The sequence below is a fragment of the Protopterus annectens genome, chromosome 12.part0 (assembly GCF_019279795.1).
Source record: "Protopterus annectens isolate FY-2018-M chromosome 12.part0, PAN1.0, whole genome shotgun sequence".
NCBI lineage: Eukaryota > Metazoa > Chordata > Ceratodontiformes > Protopteridae > Protopterus > Protopterus annectens.
This window is the reverse complement of record NC_056746.1, coordinates 120,120,790-120,145,730: the sequence shown is the minus strand read 5'-3', so window position 1 is coordinate 120,145,730 and position 24,941 is coordinate 120,120,790. Positions and strand designations below refer to the sequence as shown.

The 24,941-nt window shown below is 42.5% G+C and overlaps 1 protein-coding gene across 1 annotated transcript in view; it reads left to right on the top strand.

Annotated features, from left to right (window-relative positions):
• Positions 1 to 24,941, top strand: part of TVP23A (trans-golgi network vesicle protein 23 homolog A) — a 504,754-nt gene that overhangs the window by 360,053 nt on the left and 119,760 nt on the right. Inside the window, exon 5 of the mRNA XM_044089139.1 lies at positions 3,536 to 3,664. Within this exon, the coding sequence (XP_043945074.1) occupies positions 3,536 to 3,664 (129 nt within the window). The remainder of the gene's footprint in view (positions 1 to 3,535; positions 3,665 to 24,941) is intronic.

The window sequence follows — 24,941 nt, the reverse complement described above, 5'->3', positions numbered from 1 at the left end:
CTTGGTGTCTGAAGTGCTCCGAGCGTAACAAAGGTGTCCGCTTTTGCCATGTTGGCCTGCACTCTGTATTGCATTTGCTATCTTTTAATGAAAAGATTTCTGAGTCAATATGTTAAGATCTTTTTGTATTTCTACTTCTTAATCTCAATTTGAAATTCCTATGCACAGAGTTAAATAAGTAAAATATATTCCTGTTAATTACTTACACTTTTCCAATTGCAATATTATATTTTATTTTTTTTCATTTGCTGGTCATGCTGTTTTGTCACCTGTAATGTCTTTGTCTTATGTCCTTGGTAGTGCCTGAAAAAGGTCTGAACCAGCCCACCCGCATGGTCAACAGACAAATAAATAATGAACTAATAGCCAGTATATGTTGAGCAGCAACATGGCCAGTACTGTAACATCAGGTTCGTCTGTCCTGTTAAATCTGTATTAAGTCTGTGTCTGTCCTGTTATATCTGTATTAAATCTGTGTCTGTCCTGTTATATCTGTATTAAGTCTGCATCTGTACTGTTATATCTGTATTAAGTCTGCGTCTGTACTGTTAAATCTGTATTAAGTCTGCATCTGTCCTTTTAAATCTGTCTGCGTCTGTCCTGTTAAATCTGTATTAAGTCTGCAGTTGCACGGGCAGAACCTCTGGCTGTTGATTCCATTTGCCTGCACTTCCTCCAGGTATACAATTCTGTATATGGTTACCCCATTATGCATGGCTCCCTTAGTGAATCACGGAGAGCTCTGGCATGTGGCCTGGACCAGGCACCAGCCCTGTAAGATGGCAGTGTTTATGAATGGTGTTCAAGGTCATTACTCCTGCTTCAGGTGTGCAGTTTTGAGGACAGTTTTAGAGAACACTGGCATCATTTATTAAAAATAATAAAGTTTGCAGTCCTTAACAGACTCGGGTATCCACAACCCAGATCAAACAGGTCTATATTAGAACACCGAACATTTGAAATGTCGAGTGTTCTAATATCAGAGTAACAGGAAACCAAATTCTTTCCTAGGGAAAGAATTCGGATGTCTGTTTCTGCGCTCTGGTGGAAAGTTATGGGTCGGGTTCAGGTAAGTGTGTGATTGTGTGGACGTGTGGTTTAGGGCGGGTTAGGTGAGTTAGGGTTATGGCGTGGGTCAGGTAAGTGTGCGATTGTGTGGGTTAGGGCGGGTTAGGTGAGTTAGGGTTAGGGCACGAGTGAGGTGACTGTGCGATAGTGACAGACCTTAGCGTTAGGGTTTGGGTTAAGGTAAGTGGATAGTTAGTGGTGTATGTATAGTTTAGTGTAGGGCTAGGTGTAAGAGTTTAGGTGTATGTGTGTGGATTGCTGTTTGTTTGGTGTGCTTGTGTTGTGTGTATGTGATTTTGGAACAGCTAATTTTTTTCCCTAGAAAAAAATTTGCTGTTCCGAATTTTTTTTTGATTGCTAGGGTTTGATATTAGAACACTCGACATTTTGAATGTTCGGTGTTCTAATATAGACCCGATCAAACTTTTGCATCTAAGAAAAACAGTCCAAAAAGAAATGACCCCCAGAACACAGCCCTGCGAGGCACCAGTGGTAACCCTACACTGGGATAGACAAGTAACTGCTCATCCTTACTAATTGTGTTATATTGCTTAACCAGTATTTTACCTATTGATCTAAAAATGGATCGACATTTAAAGTACTTAATTTGTCAGTTATTTCCTTATGTGAAATTAGGTCAGACTTTTTAAAAATCTTAAGATAAACAACATACACCTACAGTCCTTCATGAAATGCTGCTTTTACCTTTCCAAAAAATGCCACAGGACTGAAAAAAAAAAAGGCAACATGTCCTTTTCCAGACCTATACAGTTGCATACCTATAACAAGCAAACCAGTGTTTCATTTTGGATAAGTTCCATTAAGCATGGACTGCTTAGTCTCATTGAGATAAAACTGTGTAGGTCTGATGTGACTATCCCCACTTTCAAAATTGTTAACACTTCAACTAATCACCTATGATTTGGGATTTATCCACATACCAACATTTTGTTTAATATAACTGATAGTTTAGTTAAGTTTTCCTTGACTTTGGATTGAAAACCTCCGAGTATGACACCTGGTCCCACGGAACTTAAGTTTTTTTAATTTTATCTGCAACAGCACCTGTCATACCTGTAGACAGAGATGTGACCAGGGTGCAGTGAAGTGGCAACTATCTTTGGCACAACTTGTTATGATGCACAACCAGCAGGCACACATGGGGTGTAAGTGAAAATACTAATAGTCATTTGAATGTGAGGAGATCTGTGCTTTATAAATGAATGCTGATATTGCATTCTCATTTTGCAGTGAAGCAAGGTGCATGTTACAGATGACAGAATGAGAGAAGACCCTTGTTTGCCTCCTCTTTCAACTTGAGGAGCTCCAGTCTGTGGAACTGCCCAGGGCACCAGATGAGCTAACTATGGTATTAGCTGTAGTTATGAAATAAATCTTTCCTTCTGTGTTTGTTTTGTCTTAATATGAGTTTTCAGAAATCCATACAAAAACTGTTGAAAAAGGTTGAACAGGATATAATATATTTATAAATACACTTTGTGCTATTCATGCATTTTGTTATATATTTTTATATGATTTTTGAGAATATTTATGATTTTACTTAATGGGTTTACTTTTACTAGTATTTTATCTTTTCCTAGGTTAAATTCTGTATATAGTGTATCACTTTAAATCACCAAAGTTAGGTGAACACATGACCTTTTTAAATGCCTGATTTTTTACTTGTATTTTTATCTGATGAGGTCATGTAGGTAATATGACGAAAGTGCTTATTATATGGTATTAAAGTAATTTATGCAGAGCCTTTTTCAACAGTTGTGGCACTCTTTTGTGGATTTACAATATTTAGAAAAGGAACTGAAGCTGAATGGTGAAAAAAGATGGGGTTCTTACACAAAGCTCCACTAATTATGAAAAAAAGTAAAATAACCAGTACCCTGAGTTTTCAGTACAGCTTCAAGCTGTGACAGACTTAAGGTTGACACTAACAGAAGAGAAGATGCAACACCAATGTTTAGATAGAAAAACAGGTATTTTTCACATGATTAGGAACACATGCAATTTATTTTAACTGCCACAGTCTCAAGAATATGATCTGTACTCGGTATGCCCAAAACTCACAACATCTTTTATGACTAACTCTTAAAATGAAGCAACAACATAAAGTAAATACTTATCTACCCTGAGTGCACTGTCTTGGAAAAAAATAGGGTAAATCATGGTTTTAGGAAGAAAAAAATCAACCATTCTTCTGTTTCTAAGGGTACTGTGACCTTAGAATTAAGATGTTTAGTTAATGGGGGGTTGCAGAGAAGACCACTGTGGAAACACACATTATGACTCTTGGGAGTTTGCTGTATTTCAAAACTAGTCTGAAAATCTGATGTGTCCTTCACTAATCTGACATATTATAATTAATACTTAGCACTTTGATCTAAAACTACTTCAGTTTATCTGTAATAACCATATATTTCTCTGTACTATTTTGTATTTGTTTCCATCTTAGGCTTTGGTAATTGCTGGAATTTCCCTTCAGGCTGCTAATCTATATGGATATATTCGATGCAAACTAGAAGGCCAAACAGATTTAAGCAAATCAAATTCATTGTACCTGGAACAGCAACTCTTTCCAAGGGTAAGTCATATTTTGTCCAAATGCAGCATTCTTTGTATTTTATCAGCCCAAGTAAGTGATAACATTGGAACAGTTTAATTAGGACACAAGTTATTATCCAAAACCGAGGATTGGATTTAAAATCTTCACCATTTCCTCTGGGTCACAGTGAGGCAGTGACCATTAACACTGTATTTTGTTCTGTGATCTAAACAATGATAAGAACATCTGATCTTTTTTTTACAGCATTTCAGTGAAGTAAATTTCATAGGATACTTACTAACAAGCAGGTTTCTAGCTCCACCATGTTCCTCAGAATTGCTGTTTTCTAGCTGCTAGCTTTAATCTGGCTGAAATGCTAAATAATTATTCTGCTGCCTGTATAGCAGCTGCATTTAGAATTATTACATTGACGAGAAGCCCAGACTGTTTACTGATAGTGAAAGAGAAGTAAAACCTGAAGAAAGGCCAGTATTTAACTTATCGTCCTGCTTCAAGGTTTCCAAAGGCATCTGCCAACCTTACATCTCCTTCAAATTCTTTTCTACAATTTGTGTATAAATGTGTCAAGAATGCCACCTCTTACGATAAATCACCTTTTATTTTTGTAGTAGTAATGCTGCCACCAGCTACTAGGCTCTACTATACCTCCCCATTTCTAATAGTTTTAGTTTTTTAATACATAAGTCAGTTTTCTATATTTAAGTGTTCCATTTTTTTTTCTTTTTACCCTCACTGTGTGTTGGCCATCAGCCCCCTCATGGACAAAAGGCCCATTCATTCCCCTTCCCCAGGGTGATTTCCAGCTGGGAAGTGCTGCCATGTAGAAAGTAATCAGGGAAAATATGCATTATTTCCTTTTTTGTCCCGTCTTAAGCTGCACACACTCTTGGCTAGGCATCAGGGAGGGGTGTACAATGGACTGCTGCAGAGGATGTCTCCTCACTTACACAAGGGGTATTCCCTCCAAGTATCCCTGTCTCTCTTCCTAGAGCATAAGTGATGGTATTTCCGGTTTCCACCAGGGAGATCATACTGCCCAACGCACCCCAGAGTGTGAGTGAATCTCTGCTATCCTCACATGAGAGGGAAGTAGGCCACTCCTCTTCATTCTTCTCTCCGACTGCCTGACTCCGCCTGTGCGTGGGCTACGAGTCGAACCCCAGCACCTGGGTAACAGTAAGGGATCCACAACCCCAGCACCTGGGTAACAGTAAGGGATCCACAACCCCAGCACCTGGGTAACAGTAAGGGATCCACAACCCCAGCACCTGGGTAACAGTAAGGGATCCACAACCCCAGCACCTGGGTAACAGTAAGGGATCCACAACCCCAGCACCTGGGTAACAGTAAGGGATCCACAACCCCAGCAGCTGGGTAACAGTAAGGGATCCACAACCCCAGCACCTGGGTAACAGTAAGGGATCCACAACCCCAGCACCTGGGTAACAGTAAGGGATCCACAACCCCAGCACCTGGGTAACAGTAAGGGATCCACTTCTCTGCATGAAGAACCAGTCTAGGGCTTTCATTTCAGTTGGAGCCAGATAAATTTATTAGCAGGTTCCCTTCCTTCAGTTAAATGGGTTGCTATCTTTAAAGCCATGTGTACATGTTGGCTTTATAAGATCAAGCGTTATGTAATTCTTAAGCTAAGAATTTCTGAAGATCAACAGTCTGAAAAGTAATATTGCATCCTGGAACATTGAGATATGTAATTACAAGTATAAGCTCTAAATTCTCAAAACATCATTTCCACAAAGAAAAAAGGGGAGGGTCCCAAAACACCCACAAATGTTATTTTTTAATAGAAGCTCTCCTGAACCCCTCCACCACCTGATGTGGGGCAACATCCCATACCCCTTGTTCTCTTACATGCATTAACTCCAAGATCACACTAACTCAGAGAAAACAGTGGAAAAAGAAATGTAAACTCACCTTCTCCTCCTTCTGAATCGAATGATCAATTCAGATATACCTGGCATTCTTCCTTCTACAACATCCTGAGTGTCACTATTATGGTAATCAGAGAAAGTACAATTTTGTACACTTACCATCAACGTAGATGTTCGAGTGTATTCACTGTTACAGTCATCACATTTGGGTTATCCCTGCCAGGGTACCCTTGGGCAGCCCGAATACCAGAGGCTTAGTATTTCTGCGTCGGTTGCTGTTGCTTCAGGACTGACGTCAGGTCATCAGTAATATAAAGTAAGGCAGCCGACACCATTACATCAGTTTTAAATGCCCCAATCTATCAGGAGCCCCCAAGTGGGAGCCAGGATCTGGTGGAAGACCCCACCAGTAGAAAGCAAATACCAATATGCCCCTTGCAAGGAAAGAGAAGAAATAAGAGGGGGATGTAGGGAGGGAAACCAGGAGTGCAACAGTGAATACACTCGAACATCTACATTTATGGTAAGTTTACACAACTGTACTATGTTCTTCATGTTTCACTGTTGCAGTCATCACATTTGGGTTGATTCCCAAAGCTGAGGAAAAGGGTGGAGGCAGTCAAGGAAACTAGAGGCTAGCTAGGATGTCCTGCAAGACTGCAGAGGCAAACCCTGCCCTGGATTTGGAGAAGATAGGCAGGTGGTAATGTTTGGTGAAGGTGTGAACAGATGTCCAGGTGGTAGCCTCCAAGATGTCCCTGGTGAGGACTCCTCTGAGGAAATCTGCAGAGGTGGAGGCTGCTCTGGTGGAGTGAGTCCTGACCCCCTGGGGGGAGGTTTTTCATGTTGTTTGTAGCAGAAATGGATGCAGTGTGCTATCCATTTGGAGATGGCTTTGCCCTCTGCCCATGCAGCAAAGCTAACCAGCAATTGATCAGACATTCTGAAGGATTTAGTCCTGTCTAGATAGAATCTGAGGTTCTGAGGAAGTCCCTATGAAGTGGGAAGAAAGCGCTTAACTTGGTCTTGGTTTAAAGGTTGTATTCCTTCAGTGCTGTACAATCTGAGCTGTCTGTGCACATCTAGAGAGTGCAGGATCCTTTCCCCCTGGTTCTCTGGGTTAGGGAAAAAGGTGGGCAAATGAATGGATTGGTTGAGAGCCACACTGGACACCACCTTGGGCATGAAGGATGGGTTAGTCCTGAGGGATACCCTGTCAGCATGGAAGATGAAAGGTTCCACAGCCAAGAGTGCTTGTAGCTCGGAGACCCTTCTGGCTGAAGTGATGACCAGAAGGAAAGCTGTCTTCCAGGAGAGAAATTTTAGCTCTGCTGAAGAGGCAGGTTCAAAGGGGGGGGGGGTAAAGTGAGCTTTTCCAACACAAAGATAAGGTCCCAAGTTGGGGTTGGTGCTCTTCTGGGTGGCCTCGAGTTGCTAGCCCCTCATAATAACTGTTTGATCAGAGGGTGTGAAAAAAGGGGCTGCTCAGTGGGAAAATGAGCAGAGATAGCAGAGGCCTGAAATTTAATGGAGGAAAAGGAGAGTCCACTGTGTAGCAGGTCAGCTAAGTAATCCAGAATGAGAGGGAGGGAGGGCTGTGCCGTGTTGGCTCCCTTAGCCTGAATCCAGGTGCAGAACCTTTTCCATTTGTCAGCATAAGACTTCCTAGTGCTAGGGCATCTGGCCTCACGTATAACATCTAGAACCTACTTGCTGAGGCTGGCAGATTGATTGTGGGTTAGGGAATAAGCCAAGCTGCCAAATTGAGTGCCTGCAATTGGGGATGCATGAATTCCCCTTCCCTCTGGGTCAGGAGGTTTGGAATCTGAGGGAGATGCCAAGGTAGCAGAGGAGACAGGCTGCGCAGCAAGGAGTACCAGTGCTGGTGAGGCCAGTCTGGAGCTATATGAATTGTCCTTGTTTTTTCCTTCTTTATTTTGAGCAGTACCCTGGGGATGAGAGGTAGTGGAGGAAAGGCATAGACCGATAGATTGACCCAAGTGAAGGACAGGGCATCAACTTTCCAAGCCCTGCAGTGATGTTTGCTAAGCTAATGGTTGGTGTGGGAGGCAAAGAGGTCGACCTTCGGGGTGCCCCATTTCTGAGTTATTAGGGTGAAGGTTCTTCTATTGAGCTGCCACTCATGTGGGTCCAGAAGATGTCTGCTTAAGTTGTCCACCACAGAGTTGAGATAACCCGGTAGGAATTGTGCTAACAGGTGGAGTTGCATAGCAGAGTCTGTGTGCCAAAGGGTCATGGCCAACCTGCATAGAGGGTAGGACTGAGTCCCTCCCTGCTTGTTGATATACCACATCACAGTTGTGTTGCCTGTTTTTTATCAGGAGAGCCCCTAGGGGGAGAAGGGGGTTGAAAGCTATCAAGGTGTGCTGGACAGCTATCACCTCTTTTTGGTTGATGTGCAGATCGATTTGCTGTGGGCTCCATTGGCCTTGAATACACCTGCCATCCAGGTGTGCACCCCAGGCATAATCTGATGCATCTGTGGTGATGATCTGGGTGGTGTGGGGTGGTGAGAAAGGTAGCCCTTTGTTGAGGGAGCATGCTTTTGCCCACCAAAGAAAATCTTTTCTGAGGCAAGGTATTATAGGTATAAGAGTCTCCAAGTCTTGAGAGTGTTGACACCAAAGGCTTTTTAGGTACCATTGAAGTTTCCTCATATGCAGTATGACATATGGAAAGAGTAGAATGCAAGATGCCGTGAACCACAGAGCCTGCAGATAGTTGGGGTCTGATGGCTAATTGAGAGAAGTAGGCTGTCAGGAAGGTTTGTTTTTCTGATGTAAGGAATGCCGTCTGGGATGCTGTGTCCAGGCTTGCTCCCAGGAATATAATCCTTTGGGTGGGCACCTGTTTGGATTTCTTTCCATTGACTGTGTACCCTAGGAAGGTTAGTAGGGACTTTACAAAGGCCAGGTGCTTGAGCAGCTTTTCCTGGCTGTCTGCTTGAATTAGGCAGTCATCTAAGTATGGGTAAATCTGGATTTTCCTTTGTCTGCAAAAGGCAATGGCTGGAGTCAGACATTTTGTGAAAACCGTGGAAGCAGTAGATAAGCCAAAGGGAAGCACAGAGAACTGAAAGTGCTGAGATCCTGCTCTGAAACTGATAGGATTGTGGAGGTAGGCCTCCTTTAGGTCTAGGGTGGATAGACAAGCATCCTTGGAGAGCATGGGTAGCAGCTGCTGGAGGGTGAGCATTTTGAATTTTTGGATCACCAGGAAGTTGTTTAGAATGGATAGATTGAGGATTGGGTGCAAGGTGCCCTCTTTCCTTGGTACCAGAAAAAGTCTGGAGTAGAAACCTTGGCCTTTCTGTTCTGCAGGAACATGCTCTACCGCCCTCATGGAGAACAGGGAAAGGACTTGCTTTTGTGCCTCTGCCCACTGGTTTTGAGGTAGATCTGGGAACCCTTTTCGAGTTGTAAGGGTGTGGAAAGAAAATTTGTATCCCTGGGACACTATGTTGAGAACCCAGTGGTGGTCGGTAATGGTGGGTGTTTGCATGAAAGGAGAGTTTTCCTTCTAAGGGTAAGTGAAGGTGAGCATTGGGAGGGGGTGGGGGAGGAGAGTAATTGCGAGTTCTTACCATAATGGGGTGGCTTAGAACTCCCTGGTTTTGAAGTGGAAGTGGTCCACTGCTTAGATCTCTGCATTCCCTGTGGCTGCTGTCTGTGAGGTATGGTTCCCCGGGGTCTGGGCTGAACTGACCTGGTGGGAGCAGGAAAGGACCGGTGCTTGGAGGGACAATGCCTGCTGAACCTGGGTTGTTGGACGTGTAAGAAATCCTTAACTGTCTGCATAGATTTTGCTTTTTCTTCCATCTTTTAAGACCTCTTCTGCCTTAGTGCCAAATAAGATGTCTTTGTGCAAGGGGGCATCCAACAATTTAGATTTAACATGGTCTGGCAAGGGCTGTTCCTTAAGCCATGCATGCCTTCTAAGGACAGAACTGGTGACTGCTGCCCTGCAAGAAGCTTCTATGGTGTCAAAACCACAGTGAAAGGTGTGTTTAGTTACTTGACTTGCAGAATGCATTAACTCTTGTAACTCCTTAGATTCTGCACAAGCAGGAAAGGAAGACATTTTTGTTTGAGGAGTTCCAGTGTATGCTGCTGAAATCTTAGCATATGGAACTGACAATTTAGTGCTTTGATGGCAAGAGTAGCTGAGGTGTATACTTTTTTACCCCATCTGCCTAGTGCTCATGAATCTCTATCTGAGGGGGTGGGATTCTTAGCAGAGGTTGCTTTAATTCCTTTAGGCCCTTGAGAAATTACTTCAGGGTCAGCAGTAGGAGTTTTGAAAATAAATTTTTGTGAGTCAGGGACTCTAATACCTATCTGGTTTTCTGGGTGCAGGAGGGAGGGTGTCAGGAGTCAAGCTGGATTCCAAGAAAACATCCTCCACTACATCCAGGACTGGGGGGATGGCCAGAGGTCTGTGCTGTGGAAGATCTAAGAATTCCCTGAGTCTCTTTTTAGACCACGTTTAGTCCTGACTTTCCCATTGGAAATGTTTCCTTAAGGTGTGAAGGGTTTCCCCAAAGGAAAAATCCTCTGGGGGAGAGGCTGAAGGAGTGGAATCCTCTGCATCGAAATCCTCATAAGCAGAGAGGGGTTGGATGTCTTCATACTCAGATGCATCAGAGTTATCGGACTCCTGTTCAGACAAAACTACAGGGGACAGATCTTTTTTTCTCTTGGAAAGGGTAGCATGGCTTCCCCTGATCAGCATGATAAGGTCTCCCGCCATTTTAAGCATTTGAGTCTGAGGCAAGAAAGCAGGTGCCTGAGATTGGGTTGCTTCTTTCTTGGGTGTGGTTCATAACCTGGACCTAAGAAACTCGTTAGTTTTCAAAAGAATGGTAGTTGCAAAAGAAGTCATCGGTTTGTGTTGAGAATCAGTAGTGCAAAGGACTTTCTCGGTTGCCGGTGCCTGCTCAGTGGCTCCAGACCCATCCAAGGTAGAGAAGACAGCAGGATCCTCAGTCGAAGAAAAGTTTTGTGCTATACCGGACTCTGAAAGGGTCTTAGTAGCAGCCTGCGAATCCACAGAAGCGGGCATCAGGGGCTGCCAAAGCACATCACTGAGGACCAGAGAACTGATGACTAGCTTAACGGGAGCATCGTCAGTAGGGTTGGACCTGTGTGGTCTGTCTCTGTCTTTATGTTTTTTCTGAATATCTGCTGTCAGATGGCTTACCGAAGCCATATCAAAATTTGAGGACTGTAAGCGAAAATATCTAGCTACAATAAGGGCTCAATGACGTATAGTCCTGGCATTGAACAAAGTACAGAAGCAACAGTGGGGGATGTCATGGTTTGGGCCTAATCAAGTGATGCAGTAAGAATGAAAGTCTCGGTGTGGTATTTGCTTTCCACAGGCGAGACAATTGTTAACTTTTTCTGACATCGGTTAGTGCAAGAATAAAGGATCCCCAACAGGGTACTTAGCTTTAGAAGACTTCAGCTTTAATTCCAAAGATGAAACTCAGGTAGTGGCTGACCGGCACTTGTGCAAACTGCTTCTGCTTTGGGCTCCGTGACAAGAAAGACTGATGTAATGGCGTCGGCTGCCTTACTTTATACTACTGATGACCTGAATTCAGTCCTGAAGCAACAGTAACCACCGCAGAAATACTAAGCCTTTGGTATTCGGGCCAGCTGAGGGCTACCCTGGCAGGGATAACCCAAATGTGATGGCTGCAACAGTGAAACATGAAGCACATCAAAAGGTTTCCAAACAAAGACAGGCAGAAACAAGAGGGTTGGATGATTATCCATTCACATCCTTAGAGAAAAAGAAGTTATGTACTCACCATAACATTCCATCTGAGTAGTTCTACTTCATTTGCTTCAACCTGTGGGTATCAGATCTGAGCCAGCAACTTCACAAGCATCTGCTCCGGCCTCCAAGCCCCTCCCCTTACCCATAATACACCACCACAACCTTCCAACCCTCAAATCAAGTTTGCTGCACCTTCACTATACAACCTGATCACAAAAACACCTTACACACCTAAAACCAGCTATAATGCTGTCCATATGATAAGGTCAGGGGGAAGGATGGATGGACGGTTGAAGACAAATGAAGTAGAACTACTCAGATGGAACATTATGGTGAGAACATAACTTCTTTATCTGAAGTAATTTACTTAATTTGATCTTCAACCTGTGGGACAGAGTCCCCAGCTACCAAACACCTGGGTGGCCCTCATGGAAGGATGTTCTGGAGCACCAGAGAGTCAAAGGATGCTCTCCCTCTAGATATCATGTCCAGTTTATAGTGAGAAATGAAGGTAAGAGATGAGGACCAAATAGCTGCGGAACAAATGTCATCTAAAGATACTCTCGACCAAAATGTCGCAGAAGTAGCCATGAACCTAGTCAAGTGAGCTTTAACCTGACCTGGAGGAGACAAACCTTTATCATTGTAGATCTGAAGGATACATAGGAAGATCCACCTAACAGTGGTAACCTTAGAGATAGGTTTAACAAAAAAAGGTTTAGAAAAGGACACAAACAACTGGTCAGATTTACGAAAGGTTTTGGTCCTATGTAAATAAAACTGTAGCTATCTATGAACATCCAACAAATGCAACTTGTACTCCATTTTGTTTGTAAAATTTGGAAAAAAACAAGTAAATTGATAGTCTGATGGATATTAACCTTTGATGCTACTTTTGGGAGAAAAAAAGAATTGGTGCAAAGAGAAACCCTGTCCTTGTGGAAAATGATGTATAGAACCTTGACAGACCATGCTTGCAGTTCTGAAACCCTCCTATCAGAGATGATAGCCACTAGAAATGCTGTCTTCCAAGACAAAATCTTAAGATCTGTGGTTGCTGCAGGTTCAAATGAAGGAGCAACCAACTCTTGAAGTACCACAGTAAGGTCCCATGGGGGAATGGGATCTTTGACTGGAGGACGTAAGAGAAAGGTACCTTTAATAAAAGCTTTGCACAATCTGGAAGATGCTAAAGAAGCAGAATTCTCACCCACATGAAAATGAGAATTGGCACCTAGGTGAAACTTGACCATAAATGAGTTAGCTCCTTGTTGAAAAATATTTGCCAAAAAATCAGGAATAGCCGGAATGGGAGCCGTGAATGGATCTAAACTCCTTTGAGAAGCCCAAAAGGAAAAGCGCTTCCATTTGCTGTGATAAATCTTCCTGTTGGACGACTTATGAGCTGCCACCAGAATAGACCTGACCAAAGAAGACAATCCATGAGTCCTAGCAATTAAGGGAACTGGAGCAGCCAAGCTGTGAGCCTCAGACTGTCCAAATTCAGATGAAGGACTCCTGAGGGGTGCGAAATGAGATCCTGAATGGATTCCAAGATCCAAGGTGGAGCTAGAAGATGAGACCAAAGAAAGGGAAACATATCTGGCAATGCCAAAACGGGGCAATGAGGATCACTTTGCTCTCCAGTCGACAAGCTTTATGTAGAAACTTCAGAATAAGGGGTACAGGAGGGTAAGAATAAAGAAGACTGGGAGGCCAAGCATGGACTAGAGCATCGCTAGGGGACTCCCCCTGGCGGCGGGTTCAGAACGAAGGACTCACTGCACTTTGCATCGGAAGGAGATGCAAAGAGATTGCAGCAATGCCGACCTCACTCTAGAAAGATCTGGTCCACTACTGAAGGCTTTGGAGACCACTCATAAGGCATCGGAATAGTCCAGCTTAGTTTGTCCACTAGAATGTTGGACCATCCGGAATATGTGTTGCTACCAGAAAATGACCGGTGGAGATCGCCCATTCCCACACTCTCACGGCCTCATGACAAATGGGGTAATATCTGGTCCCTCCCTGTTTGTTGATATATCAGACCACTGATGTTGTTTGACTGTATTGCAATGGTTCCCAGAGGTAGAAAGGCATGAAGGGCCTGCAATGCTAAAAGGACCGCCCTCATCTCCAGAACATTTATATGCAAACTGGTCTTGATCAGGGACCACATGCCTTGGACTGTCCTTCCCGAACAATGCCCCCCCCCACCCTAGTTGGGAGGCGTTCATCGTCAATGTGGCTTGGGAAGTAGCTGGAACAAAAGGTCACCCCTCCAAAATTTCCGAAGACTGCATCCACCAAAGAAGGGACAACCTGCAGACTCGGCTAAGGTGTATTGGGTGCAACAACAGAAGATCCAACAAGGACCATTGCACCACTAGAGTCCACGGTAGTACTCGCATATGTAATTGAGCTCATGGTAGGAGTGTTATCGTCACTGCCATAGAACCTAGGGCCCTTTTGACCGACTTTGCTGATGGAAGGTGAAATCAGTAAATGAAGGTGACATGCATCCTTAAGTTTCAAATTCTCTCTGAGGTCAGGAAAACTTTTGTCTGTAGCATGTCTGTCTGTTTTCCCATGTATTCTATCACCTGGACAGGATTCAGAAGAGATTTGGCTGTATTGATTGTAATCCTTAGATAGTGTGCAAGCTTTAGGAAATCATCTCTGTTCCGACAAAGTTGACGCTTGGTAGGAGCAGTAAGGAGCCAATCATCCAGGTAAGGGTAGACCTGAATCCCCTGAAGCCTCAGGTCAACCGCTATTACTGCCATCACTTTGGTGAACACCCTGGGGGCTGTGGTGAGACCAAAGTGTAGGAATCGAAACTGGTAATGATTGCCTCTTAGCCAGAAGCAGAGAAACCTCCTGGAGCTTCTGTGCATCTTTATGTAATAGTAAGCATCCTGGAGGTCGAACAAGCACATCCAGTCACTCTCTTGCAGGTACGGCATGATGGACTGTAAAGTGACCATCTGGAACTTCTCTTTGACAACTACCAGTTCAGAATAGATAGGTCCAGAGTGGGCCTTAAGTCTCCCATCTTTTTTGGCACCAAAAAGAACCTGAAGTAGATGCCCAATCCAGACTGATCTGGGGGAATGGGTTCAATGGCTCGTTTCTCTAGCAGCTTGGAAACTTCTAGCGTTGCTGCCTCCCTTTGCATGGGTGGTATGTCTGGGAGGTGTTTATAAGGTGTAGGAGAAATCACAAATGGGATTGAATTGCCTCTGGAAATTATCTGAAGCACCCAATGGTCTGATGACATGGACTCCCATGCTGCCAGGTGACACCCAACTGCCTCCAGAGCAGAGCAATCGGGCAATCCCTCAGAGTTGCTGTGTGGGCCTGTCCGAGAATGGTTCTTGAGACCCAAAATTCCTCGGATCCCCTCTGCCTTTGGGCCGGCGTCTATCCTGTCCCCCTCTGCCTGTAGTGGAAGAAGAGCCCTGAGTGTCCCAGGAATACGGAGACTTCCGGAACCACATCTTCTTTTGCCCTTGATGATTCCGGGAAAAGGATCTTTGAGGGTTCGAGAAGCAGATTCTGACAACAGACAGTGTCTTCCCGTCTTCCTCACTCTGGACCAAGATGTCTCAGATGGTCTTACCAAAGGGGGAAGAGCCGTCATATGGGGCATTCTCAAAAGATGCCTTGAAGGGTTCCGTGAACTGACATAATCTGAGCCAGGCGTTATGCCTCATGCACTCTCTGGACCCAGCTGCCCTAGCCGCTCCTTCAGTCGCATGTGAGAGGAGTCACAAAGATGTGTTTGAAATAGCTGTCAAGGTAGCATTTCTCACGGAGAACATAGCCCTGTCCTCCTGCAACATGGTCTTTGGGGGAGAGTCAGCCAGTTCATTAACCAGGTCATGCTGTAGTCTAGTAACATGGGCCAAATAGTTCAGCTCCCTGATAGAAAAGGTCGCTGATGCATAAACCTGCTTCCCTAGGCGGTCCATCATCCTAGACTCACTGTCAGGAGGATGGACAGAGGAACTCTCCTGGACTAGTTCCTTTTTGGTGGTGGCTGCAACCACCATAGCATCTACAGGGGACCCTTTATTCCAAGCTGGTTTGTCTGTAGGGGGGCTCAGTAGGGATTGGTTCCACAGTATCCAGCTCCTTCCAAGCCCACGAGGTGACCAAGTCCATTAAAGGATCCATAGGAGGGGACACCCAGGAAGTGGATGGGCCTGTGCCGAAAGCCTCCAGGAACACGGATTCATCAGAGGAAGGTTTTGGGGTGGACCAACCTCCCCACTGGTGCAAGATTTTCCATGATGTCTCTGAAGGAGAAATCTTTAGGAGGTGATCTGAGGGAACCTTCCCTATCATCCAAATCCATGTCCTCGGTGATGGACTCTGGGGAGGAGTCCAAGTGCCTCCTCTTGCTCGTATGCTTCCTAGCAACTTCTCCAGTGGGGCTTTCTGGAGGGAACTCACAAACCACTTGTTGTTCCTCAGGGGGAACCTCCTGGGGCTTCTCAAGCACGGGCTGTCCCTGTGGTAAAATGACAGGATTCACACACAAAGCAGAAGGAGTTGGGGCAGAGACCAAAGATATAGTCAGGGGCCTCGATCCATTGGAGAGAACCCTTTCCACGTCGAACGCCGAGGGAGAGCGAGCTTCCTGGGACACCATTAAAGGAACCACTCTCCCCGGATCCGATGCGAGAATCGAAGCTGGGCCCAAAGTACATGGCACTCTGAGGAGGGGACAATGACCCAACAAGGTCAGAGCAGATGGAAACAGGTCCACCCCCTGGGATCCGACACCCAGGTTCTGGCTCTGAGAGCCACTCGGATCCAAACTAGTAGGATCCGACATGCTCCATGCAGCTGATGGCGTCAAGGAGACAGACACTGTTGGTGCTGACCCCCTGACTTGGGGTACTTTCGGATCCATGTACTCCAAAACTGGGGGTCAGATTGGAGAAGGAGATATAGGTGTAAAGAAGGGAAGTGAGCTCCCCCCTCCAAAGGGAGAGGGAGATGGCAAGACTCCCATCTGAATTTGTGTGCAAATAAATCTCTACATCATTTTATCCATGTCAACTTCAGAGAGACTGCAGGTGGACCGCGATGAAGTCATGGACTCCGAAGTAGCGGGTCGAGGAACTGAGGCTCTAGAGGGTGTTCTGGGCTCCTCTAACTCTGGAGAAAATCAAGGCGATCAGAGCTGAGTGGAGTCACAGTGCCTAATCTGACTTTTGGTAGGAAGTCCGGTCGGAACCGAAATGTCCGGGGACCTCTTTCTCTTCTCAGGTCTGTGCTGTCTCTCCTTCTCTCTGCCTTTCCTGTGCTTCACTTCCACAGGCTTAGAGGCAGGAGGATGAGTCCCAGCCTGGGAGGGAGTAGAAGGAAAGACAGGAGTAGAAGGACAGAAGAGGAGGTGGCTGCCTCCGTAGAAGGGAGCAGGCCCTTCATAACTAATTTGGCCCACTGATACATAAGGGCGTGTGGTTTAAAACTCACAAAAATCGAGCAATCGGTGGTTAAATGGGCTGCACCCAAACAAAACACGCATAGAGTGTCACCTTCAGCAGGTGACAGTTTGTGGCCACACTCAGTGCATCTCTTGAAAACTTGTTTAGGGAGATCTGACATATCTCATTAAACAACAAGAACAAACTTTAAGAAACACACTCCACTCACCAAACACTCAGACAAGTACACAGAAGGGTGAGGAGGGGAGGGGAAGACAAACTATCTAACTACCTAAAAACTAAGAAAAAACCCTAAACTTGACACAACAGCGAAGGGGAGGAAGAGAGGAAACCTATACTATCAAGCACACACACAAAAAACACTAATCACTGAGAACACAACCTACTCACAAGTTAGAGCTCAAGGATCACGATGCATTGGATAGCCACGGCAAATGAGATCTGAGGGTTGGAAGGTAGTGGTGGTGTATTATGGGTAAGGGGAGGAGCTTGGAGCTCAGAGCAGATGCTTGTGAAGTTGCCAGCTCAGATCTGATTATGGATCCGGTACCCATAGGTTGAAGATCAAATGAAGTAAACTACTTCAGATTTATCTTTTCCCAATACCTTAGTGTCTTTGCCAGCTTCCCCCAATTAATTCCAGCCCCTCTTGTCTAATTTTGTACCCTTACTTGCAGTCATCCTTATTGGAAGAATCTCCTTTCTGCATTCCCATGTTGCTTTAATTCTCAGTATACTTTGTACAATTCCTGCTACTTTATGAATACTATGTATGACTGCTGTTATTATTTATGAATACTACGTATGACTGCTGTTATTAATTATTTATGAATACTACGTATGACTGCTGTTATTAATTATTTATGAATACTACGTATGACTGCTGTTATTAATTATTTATGAATACTACGTATGACTGCTGTTGTTAATTATTTATGAATACTACGTATGACTGCTGTTATTCTGTTTAAGGATCTGCATCCAAAATCCCATGCTGTTCTTATTTCTTGAATTACCCACCTGCTTCATCATCATCCATTTCCACTTTTAATTGTAGGTTTCTGCTTGTGCTGTGTATCGGAGTCTTAACTGTGTAGCTCTGAAATACCCCTTCAAATCAGGTAATCATAAACACCCTTGTTCTGTTGGGAAGGTCAGCTTATCCCACTTGACTCTTGCCCTCTTCCCCTCTCAAACAAAATCCTTCAACTCTTTATTAATTACTGTCTACTTCTCCTCTGGTTGATAAAAATATGCCTTATCTGTGCATAAAACTAAAGGGGCTAAAAACAGTTTTACTGTTTGCATCTTGCTATCCATATGTATAAGTAAGATCTTCAGATTTCTCAGTTTTTGTATTATATTTTGTTTAGTCTCTTCCCACATATCCTTAGCTGCCATAGCAGAATCCTTTTAAAACAAAACTCCTAAGTACTTAAGTTTGTCATGTTCCCACAAATATGAATATTGCTGGGCTAATTCATGTGTGGTTACATAGTTTATAGTTATAGCCTTTTGTTTTATCTTCATTAATTTTATTTCCTGAAAAAACTGGAACTGTCTCAGACTGTTGCACAGCACTGATTCCATCATGTACAAAATGTCATCTTCAAATAATACCTTTTCTTGAACCACTGTAAGAACTGGCACCGATGTCCAAATCTACACCAAAGTACTATGCAAGCACTTATATAGATGCATGGAATCAGGAATACCAGACAGGACAAAATCATCCTCCGCAAGGAAGAGTAAACCTGTCTGGTGGACATCTGCAATAAATAAACTATATAACAAAAGGAAAAAAATTGCTTTCCAAGACCAAGAAGGAGCAGGTGCCCAATTGGAAGCAATCTGTCCTTACCATGAACAAGCAAATAAGAGCACAAGTGATATCCTCTAAAGCCAACTTTGAGTCCAAATTGGCCACATCTACTAGAAATAGTCATAAGGTCTTCTTCACATGTCCGAAATCTCAAAGGAAGCACCTATATCTGTTCAGAACTGGTGGTCAAGGACACCACGTACACAAATGCTGTAGATATAGCCAGTTTACTGGCTGACAGATTCAGCAAAAACTTCTCCCCTCTGTCCCCCCATCAGTAAATCAGGACATCCCCAGTATCTGCCCCCCACCCCTTATCTCTAGGGAACAGTTTATCACTGCCCTCTCAAGGTCAAAAAAATACAGCCTCCATGGGACCCGATAACATCCCAGTCTGCATCCTACATGAGCTCACACATGAACTTGCAGCACCATTAGGCACCCTATTCAACCAAAGCCTAAGTACCGGCTTTGTCCCAGCCAAGTGGAGGACAGCCACTGTCATCCCTTTACACAAAGGTGGAGCGTCCACCAATCCAGGAAATTACAGACCCATCAGCCTAACTATCCTGATCTGCAAGGCCATGGAATGGATTATCATGGACCTCATTAACAAGGACATTGGCAACCTCCAAACACTCACCCCCACACAACTTTGTCAAGGGGAGGTTATGTCTGTTAAATCTGGTTGACTTCTTTGAGACAGTCACCAAAGCCATGAACGAGGGGAAGACAGTGCACACCGCCTACCTTGACCTAACCAAAGCCTTCGACACTATTCCGCACTCAGGCACAGTAGATAAACTCTCTCAGCTAAGCATCAATCCATATGTTACCAGGTGGGTAGCAAACTGGCTCACTGATAGAACCCACCTAATCAAAATAGGGGAAGCCACCTCAAGCAGTAAACCCATAATGAGCGGCGTACCTCAGGGATCAGTCTTGGGGCCACTGTTATTTGGGATATACTTCTCTGAAGTGCAGGCCAAAACCAGTGGGCTATGGCTGGCCAAGTTTGCAGGTGACTGCAAGCTGGGCACAGTCATCAATTCCCCAAGTGATGTGGATGTCCTCCAAGAGGGTCTCACCCAAACAAATGACTGGTGCCAGAAACATGACCTCAAGCTGAATGCCAAAAAATGCATCATCATCCCTTTTGGGGAGAGGACATCCCCACATATTATCACATTAACAACATCTTAAGTACACAATTAGTAGTGAGGGATTTCGGCACCCAGTTTGATAGCAACCTGACTTTTGACCACCATGTTTACTTCCATTGTACGGAAAGCTTTCTACATGGCCCACTTCATAAGTAAGGGTATCTCACTGAGGGACAAAGAGGTCATAACATTCCTGTATTCTTCCTTTATAAGGCAAGTATTGAGTAGAATTCCCCCTTTGGCATGTATTGAGTAGAATGCCCCCTTCGGCATGTATGTTACAAAGCACATTCAGCAGCTGGAGAACCACAGAGGTTCCTCACCAGGAGAATCCTGGGCATCAAACACCTACCCTACACAGATGGGCTAAAAGCCCTGTCCTTCTACTCAGTTTCATACAGACTCTTCAGAGGTGACATCTGTCGGGCATACAAAGCAATCTCAGACCCCGCCTTGATGAGAGTGCTGCATATCTGTAAGTCAAGCTCCACTCAACCAACCCATACGTGTGACCTCAACCTGGTCTGTGATATTAATATGACTTGGTGGGACAGATTTGTGTCCCAGAGACTCCCCCATCTGTGGAATAGACTCCCTCTCCATGTCAAGCAGAGTACCTCATTATCCCTTTTTAAGCGCAACCTGGATAACTGGATGGGAAACAGAAAATACACCCCTGGGATCTCTTCTGTGTCCCTGCTGGACAGAGGCTATGGGTGCTAACTTGTCTAAACATGGGCTAAACTCTTGGCTAGGCTTATAAGGGCCTCAGGGCCAATAGCCTAGTAACCTCATATGATCCTATGAACACCATAACAATTATATTCTTGAATTTCGAAGTCCCTTATTTTCTTTGCCACTATTACCGTGAGTGAGTTTTGATTTCAGTATATGACTTCATATAATTTCTTCATTCCTACACAAGGTAACATTAATAAAATATCACCTCTCTTGCACTTTCTGAATGATCTTGACCTCTAAGTTTGCTTTAGATCATTTTCTAAGAGAAAAGGTTTAAAACTGATTGGTGAAAGCAGACTAAATTCATTGACCTCTTCTAGCTGTAGATATCACTACTGCTGACCAGTGAATAATTAACTGCCAAGATTTTCAACAGATCCGTTAGGGCTGATGCAGTTGCCAAGTTTTGGAAGAAGCTTTTACATTACCTGTGTGCAGTTTTTTAATTTTGTAGAGGCACTCTTCTGTTATAATCCAGATGTTTTGCATAACTCTTTTGGGAAGAAGCCATATGAAAACTTTTCTCACACCCTGCAGATCATTTCACTATAAATGAGGTCCTTTAATGAACTCAGAATAGTGCTGAACACATGAAATGAAGTTTGATCTAACTGAATTGGTCACTCAGATTTAGTTAGCCGCTCAGGTTCTGGTAGATCAAACGGAGAAGAGGGCTCAGGTAGTTAGTTACTAGCTCAACTCTTGCAGGGGAAGAGTCATTACACTATAAGGACTCTAGGAGAAGACCAAAGAAGAAGCAGGCAGGTGATTAAAACAGTTAAAGGACCACCCAAAAACTTTTCAACATGTGAGAGTGCATGTATTGTGAGTGATCAAGGAAAGTAACTGCTCATGCCAGGAGGCACAGCTAATTTTTAGGTCATAACTAAAAAAGCTGTCCCCATATTATGATGGACTTACTTTCTATTACTTGGCTCTTACCAACACAAAATATAGTACAGCTGTGTAAATAAACTTACCATAACAGTAGACATCTTACCAACACAAAAGATAGTACAGCTGTGTAAATAAACTTACCATAACAGAAGATATCTTAGCAACACAAAAGATAGTACAGCTGTGTAATAAACTTACCATAACAGTAGATATCTTGCCAACACAAAACATAGTACAGCTGTGTAAATAAACTTACCATAACAGTAGATATCTTACCAACACAACACATAGTACAGCTGTGTAAATAAACTTACCATAACAGTAGATATCTTACCAACACAAAACACAGTACAGCTGTGTAAATAAACTTACCGTAACAGTAGATATCTTACCAACACAAAACATAGTACAGCTGTGTAAATAAACTTACCGTAACAGTAGATATCTTACCAACACAAAACATAGTACAGCTGTGTAAATAAACTTACCGTAACAGTAGATATCTTACCAACACAAAACATAGTACAGCTGTGTAAATAAACTTACCATAACAGTAGATATCTTACCAACACAAAACATAGTACAGCTGTGTAAATGAACTTACCATAACAGTAGATATCTTACCAACACAAAACATAGTACAGCTGTGTAAATAAACTTACCATAACAGTAGATATCTTAGCAACACAAAACATAGTACAGCTGTGTAAATAAACTTACCATAACAGTAGATATCTTGCCAACACAAAACATAGTACAGCTGTGTAAATAAACTTACCATAACAGTAGATTTCTTACCAACACAACACATAGTACAGCTGTGTAAATAAACTTACCATAACAGTAGATATCTTACCAACACAAAACACAGTACAGCTGTGTAAATAAACTTACCGTAACAGTAGATATCTTACCAACACAAAACATAGTACAGCTGTGTAAATAAACTTACCGTAACAGTAGATTTCTTACCAACACAAAACATAGTACAGCTGTGTAAATAAACTTACCATAACAGTAGATATCTTACCAACACAAAACCTAGTACAGCTGTGTAAATAAACTTACCGTAACAGTAGATATCTTACCAACACAAGACATAGTACAGCTGTGTAAATAAACTTACCATGACAGTAGATATCTTACCAACACAAAACATAGTACAGCTGTGTAAATAAACTTACCATAACAAAACATAGTACAGCTGTGTAAATGAACTTACCATAACAGTAGATATCTTACCAACACAAAACATAGTACAGCTGTGTAAATAAACTTACCATAACAGTAGATATCTTACCAACACAAAACATAGTACAGCTGTGTAAATAAACTTACCATAACAGTAGATATCTTACCAACACAAAACAGTACAGCTGTGTAAACTTACCATAACAGTAGATATCTTACCAACACAAAACATAGTACAGCTGTGTAAATAAACTTACCATAACAGTAGACATCTTACCAACACAAAACAGTACAGCTGTGTAAATAAACTTACCATAACAGTAGATATCTTACCAACACAAAACATAGTACAGCTGTGTAAATAAACTTACCATAACAGTAGACATCTTACCAACACAAAACAGTACAGCTGTGTAAATAAACTTACCATAACAGTAGATATCTTACCAACACAAAACATAGTACAGCTGTGTAAATAAACTTACCATAACAGTAGATATCTTACCAACACAAAACATAGTACAGCTGTGTAAATAAATTTACCATAACAGTAGATATCTTACCAACACAAAACATAGTACAGCTGTGTAAATAAACTTACCCTAACAGTAGATATCTTACCAACACAAAACATAGTACAGCTGTGTAAATAAACTTACCCTAACAGTAGATATCTTACCAACACAAAACATAGTACAGCTGTGTAAATTAACTTACCATAACAGTAGATATCTTACCAACACAAAACATAGTACAGCTGTGTAAATAAACTTTCCCTAACAGTAGATTTCTTACCAACACAAAACATAGTACATCTGTGTAAATAAACTTACCATAACAGTAGATATCTTACCAACACAAAACATAGTACAGCTGTGTAAATAAACTTACCATAACAGTAGATATCTTACCAACACAAAACATAGTACAGCTGTGTAAATAAACTCACCATAACAGTAGATATCTTACCAACACAAAACATAGTACAGCTGTGTAAATAAACTTACCATAACAGTAGACATCTTACCAACACAAAACATAGTACAGCTGTGTAAATAAACTTACCATAACAGTAGATATCTTACCAACACAAAACATAGTACAGCTGTGTAAATAAACGTACCATAACAGTAGATATCTTACCAACACAAAGCATAGTACAGCTGTGTAAATAAACTTACCATAACAGTAGATATCTTACCAACACAAAACATAGTACAGCTGTGTAAATAAACTTACCATAACAGTAGATATCTTACCAACACAAAACATAGTACAGCTGTGTAAATAAACTTACCATAACAGTAGATATCTTACCAACACAAAACATAGTACAGCTGTGTAAATAAACTTACCATAACAGTAGATATCTTACCAACACAAAACATAGTACAGCTGTGTAAATTAACTTACCATAACAGTAGATATCTTATCAACACAAAACATAGTACAGCTGTGTAAATAAACTTACAAACTTACCATAACAGTAGACATCTTACCAACACAAAACATAGTACAGCTGTGTAAATAAACTTACCATAACAGTAGATATCTTACCAACACAAAACACAGTACAGCTGTGTAAATGAACTTACCGTAACAGTAGATATCTTACCAACACAAAACATAGTACAGCTGTGTAAATAAACTTACCGTAACAGTAGATATCTTACCAACACAAAACATAGTACAGCTGTGTAAATAAACTTACCATAACAGTAGACATCTTACCAACACAAAACAGTACAGCTGTGTAAATAAACTTACCATAACAGTAGATATCTTACCAACAGAAAACATAGTACAGCTGTGTAAATAAACTTACCATAACAGTAGATATCTTACCAACACAAAACATAGTACAGCTGTGTAAATAAACTTACCCTAACAGTAGATTTCTTACCAACACAAAACATAGTACAGCTGTGTAAATAAACTTACCATAACAGTAGATATCTTACCAACACAAAACATAGTACAGCTGTGTAAATAAACTTACTATAACAGTAGATATCTTACCAACACAAAACATAGTACAGCTGTGTAAATAAACTTACCATAACAGTAGATATCTTACCAACACAAAACATAGTACAGCTGTGTAAATAAACTTACCATAACAGTAGATATCTTACCAACACAAAACAGTACAGCTGTGTAAACTTACCATAACAGTAGATATCTTACCAACACAAAACATAGTACAGCTGTGTAAATAAACTTACCATAACAGTAGACATCTTACCAACACAAAACAGTACAGCTGTGTAAATAAACTTACCATAACAGTAGATATCTTACCAACACAAAACATAGTACAGC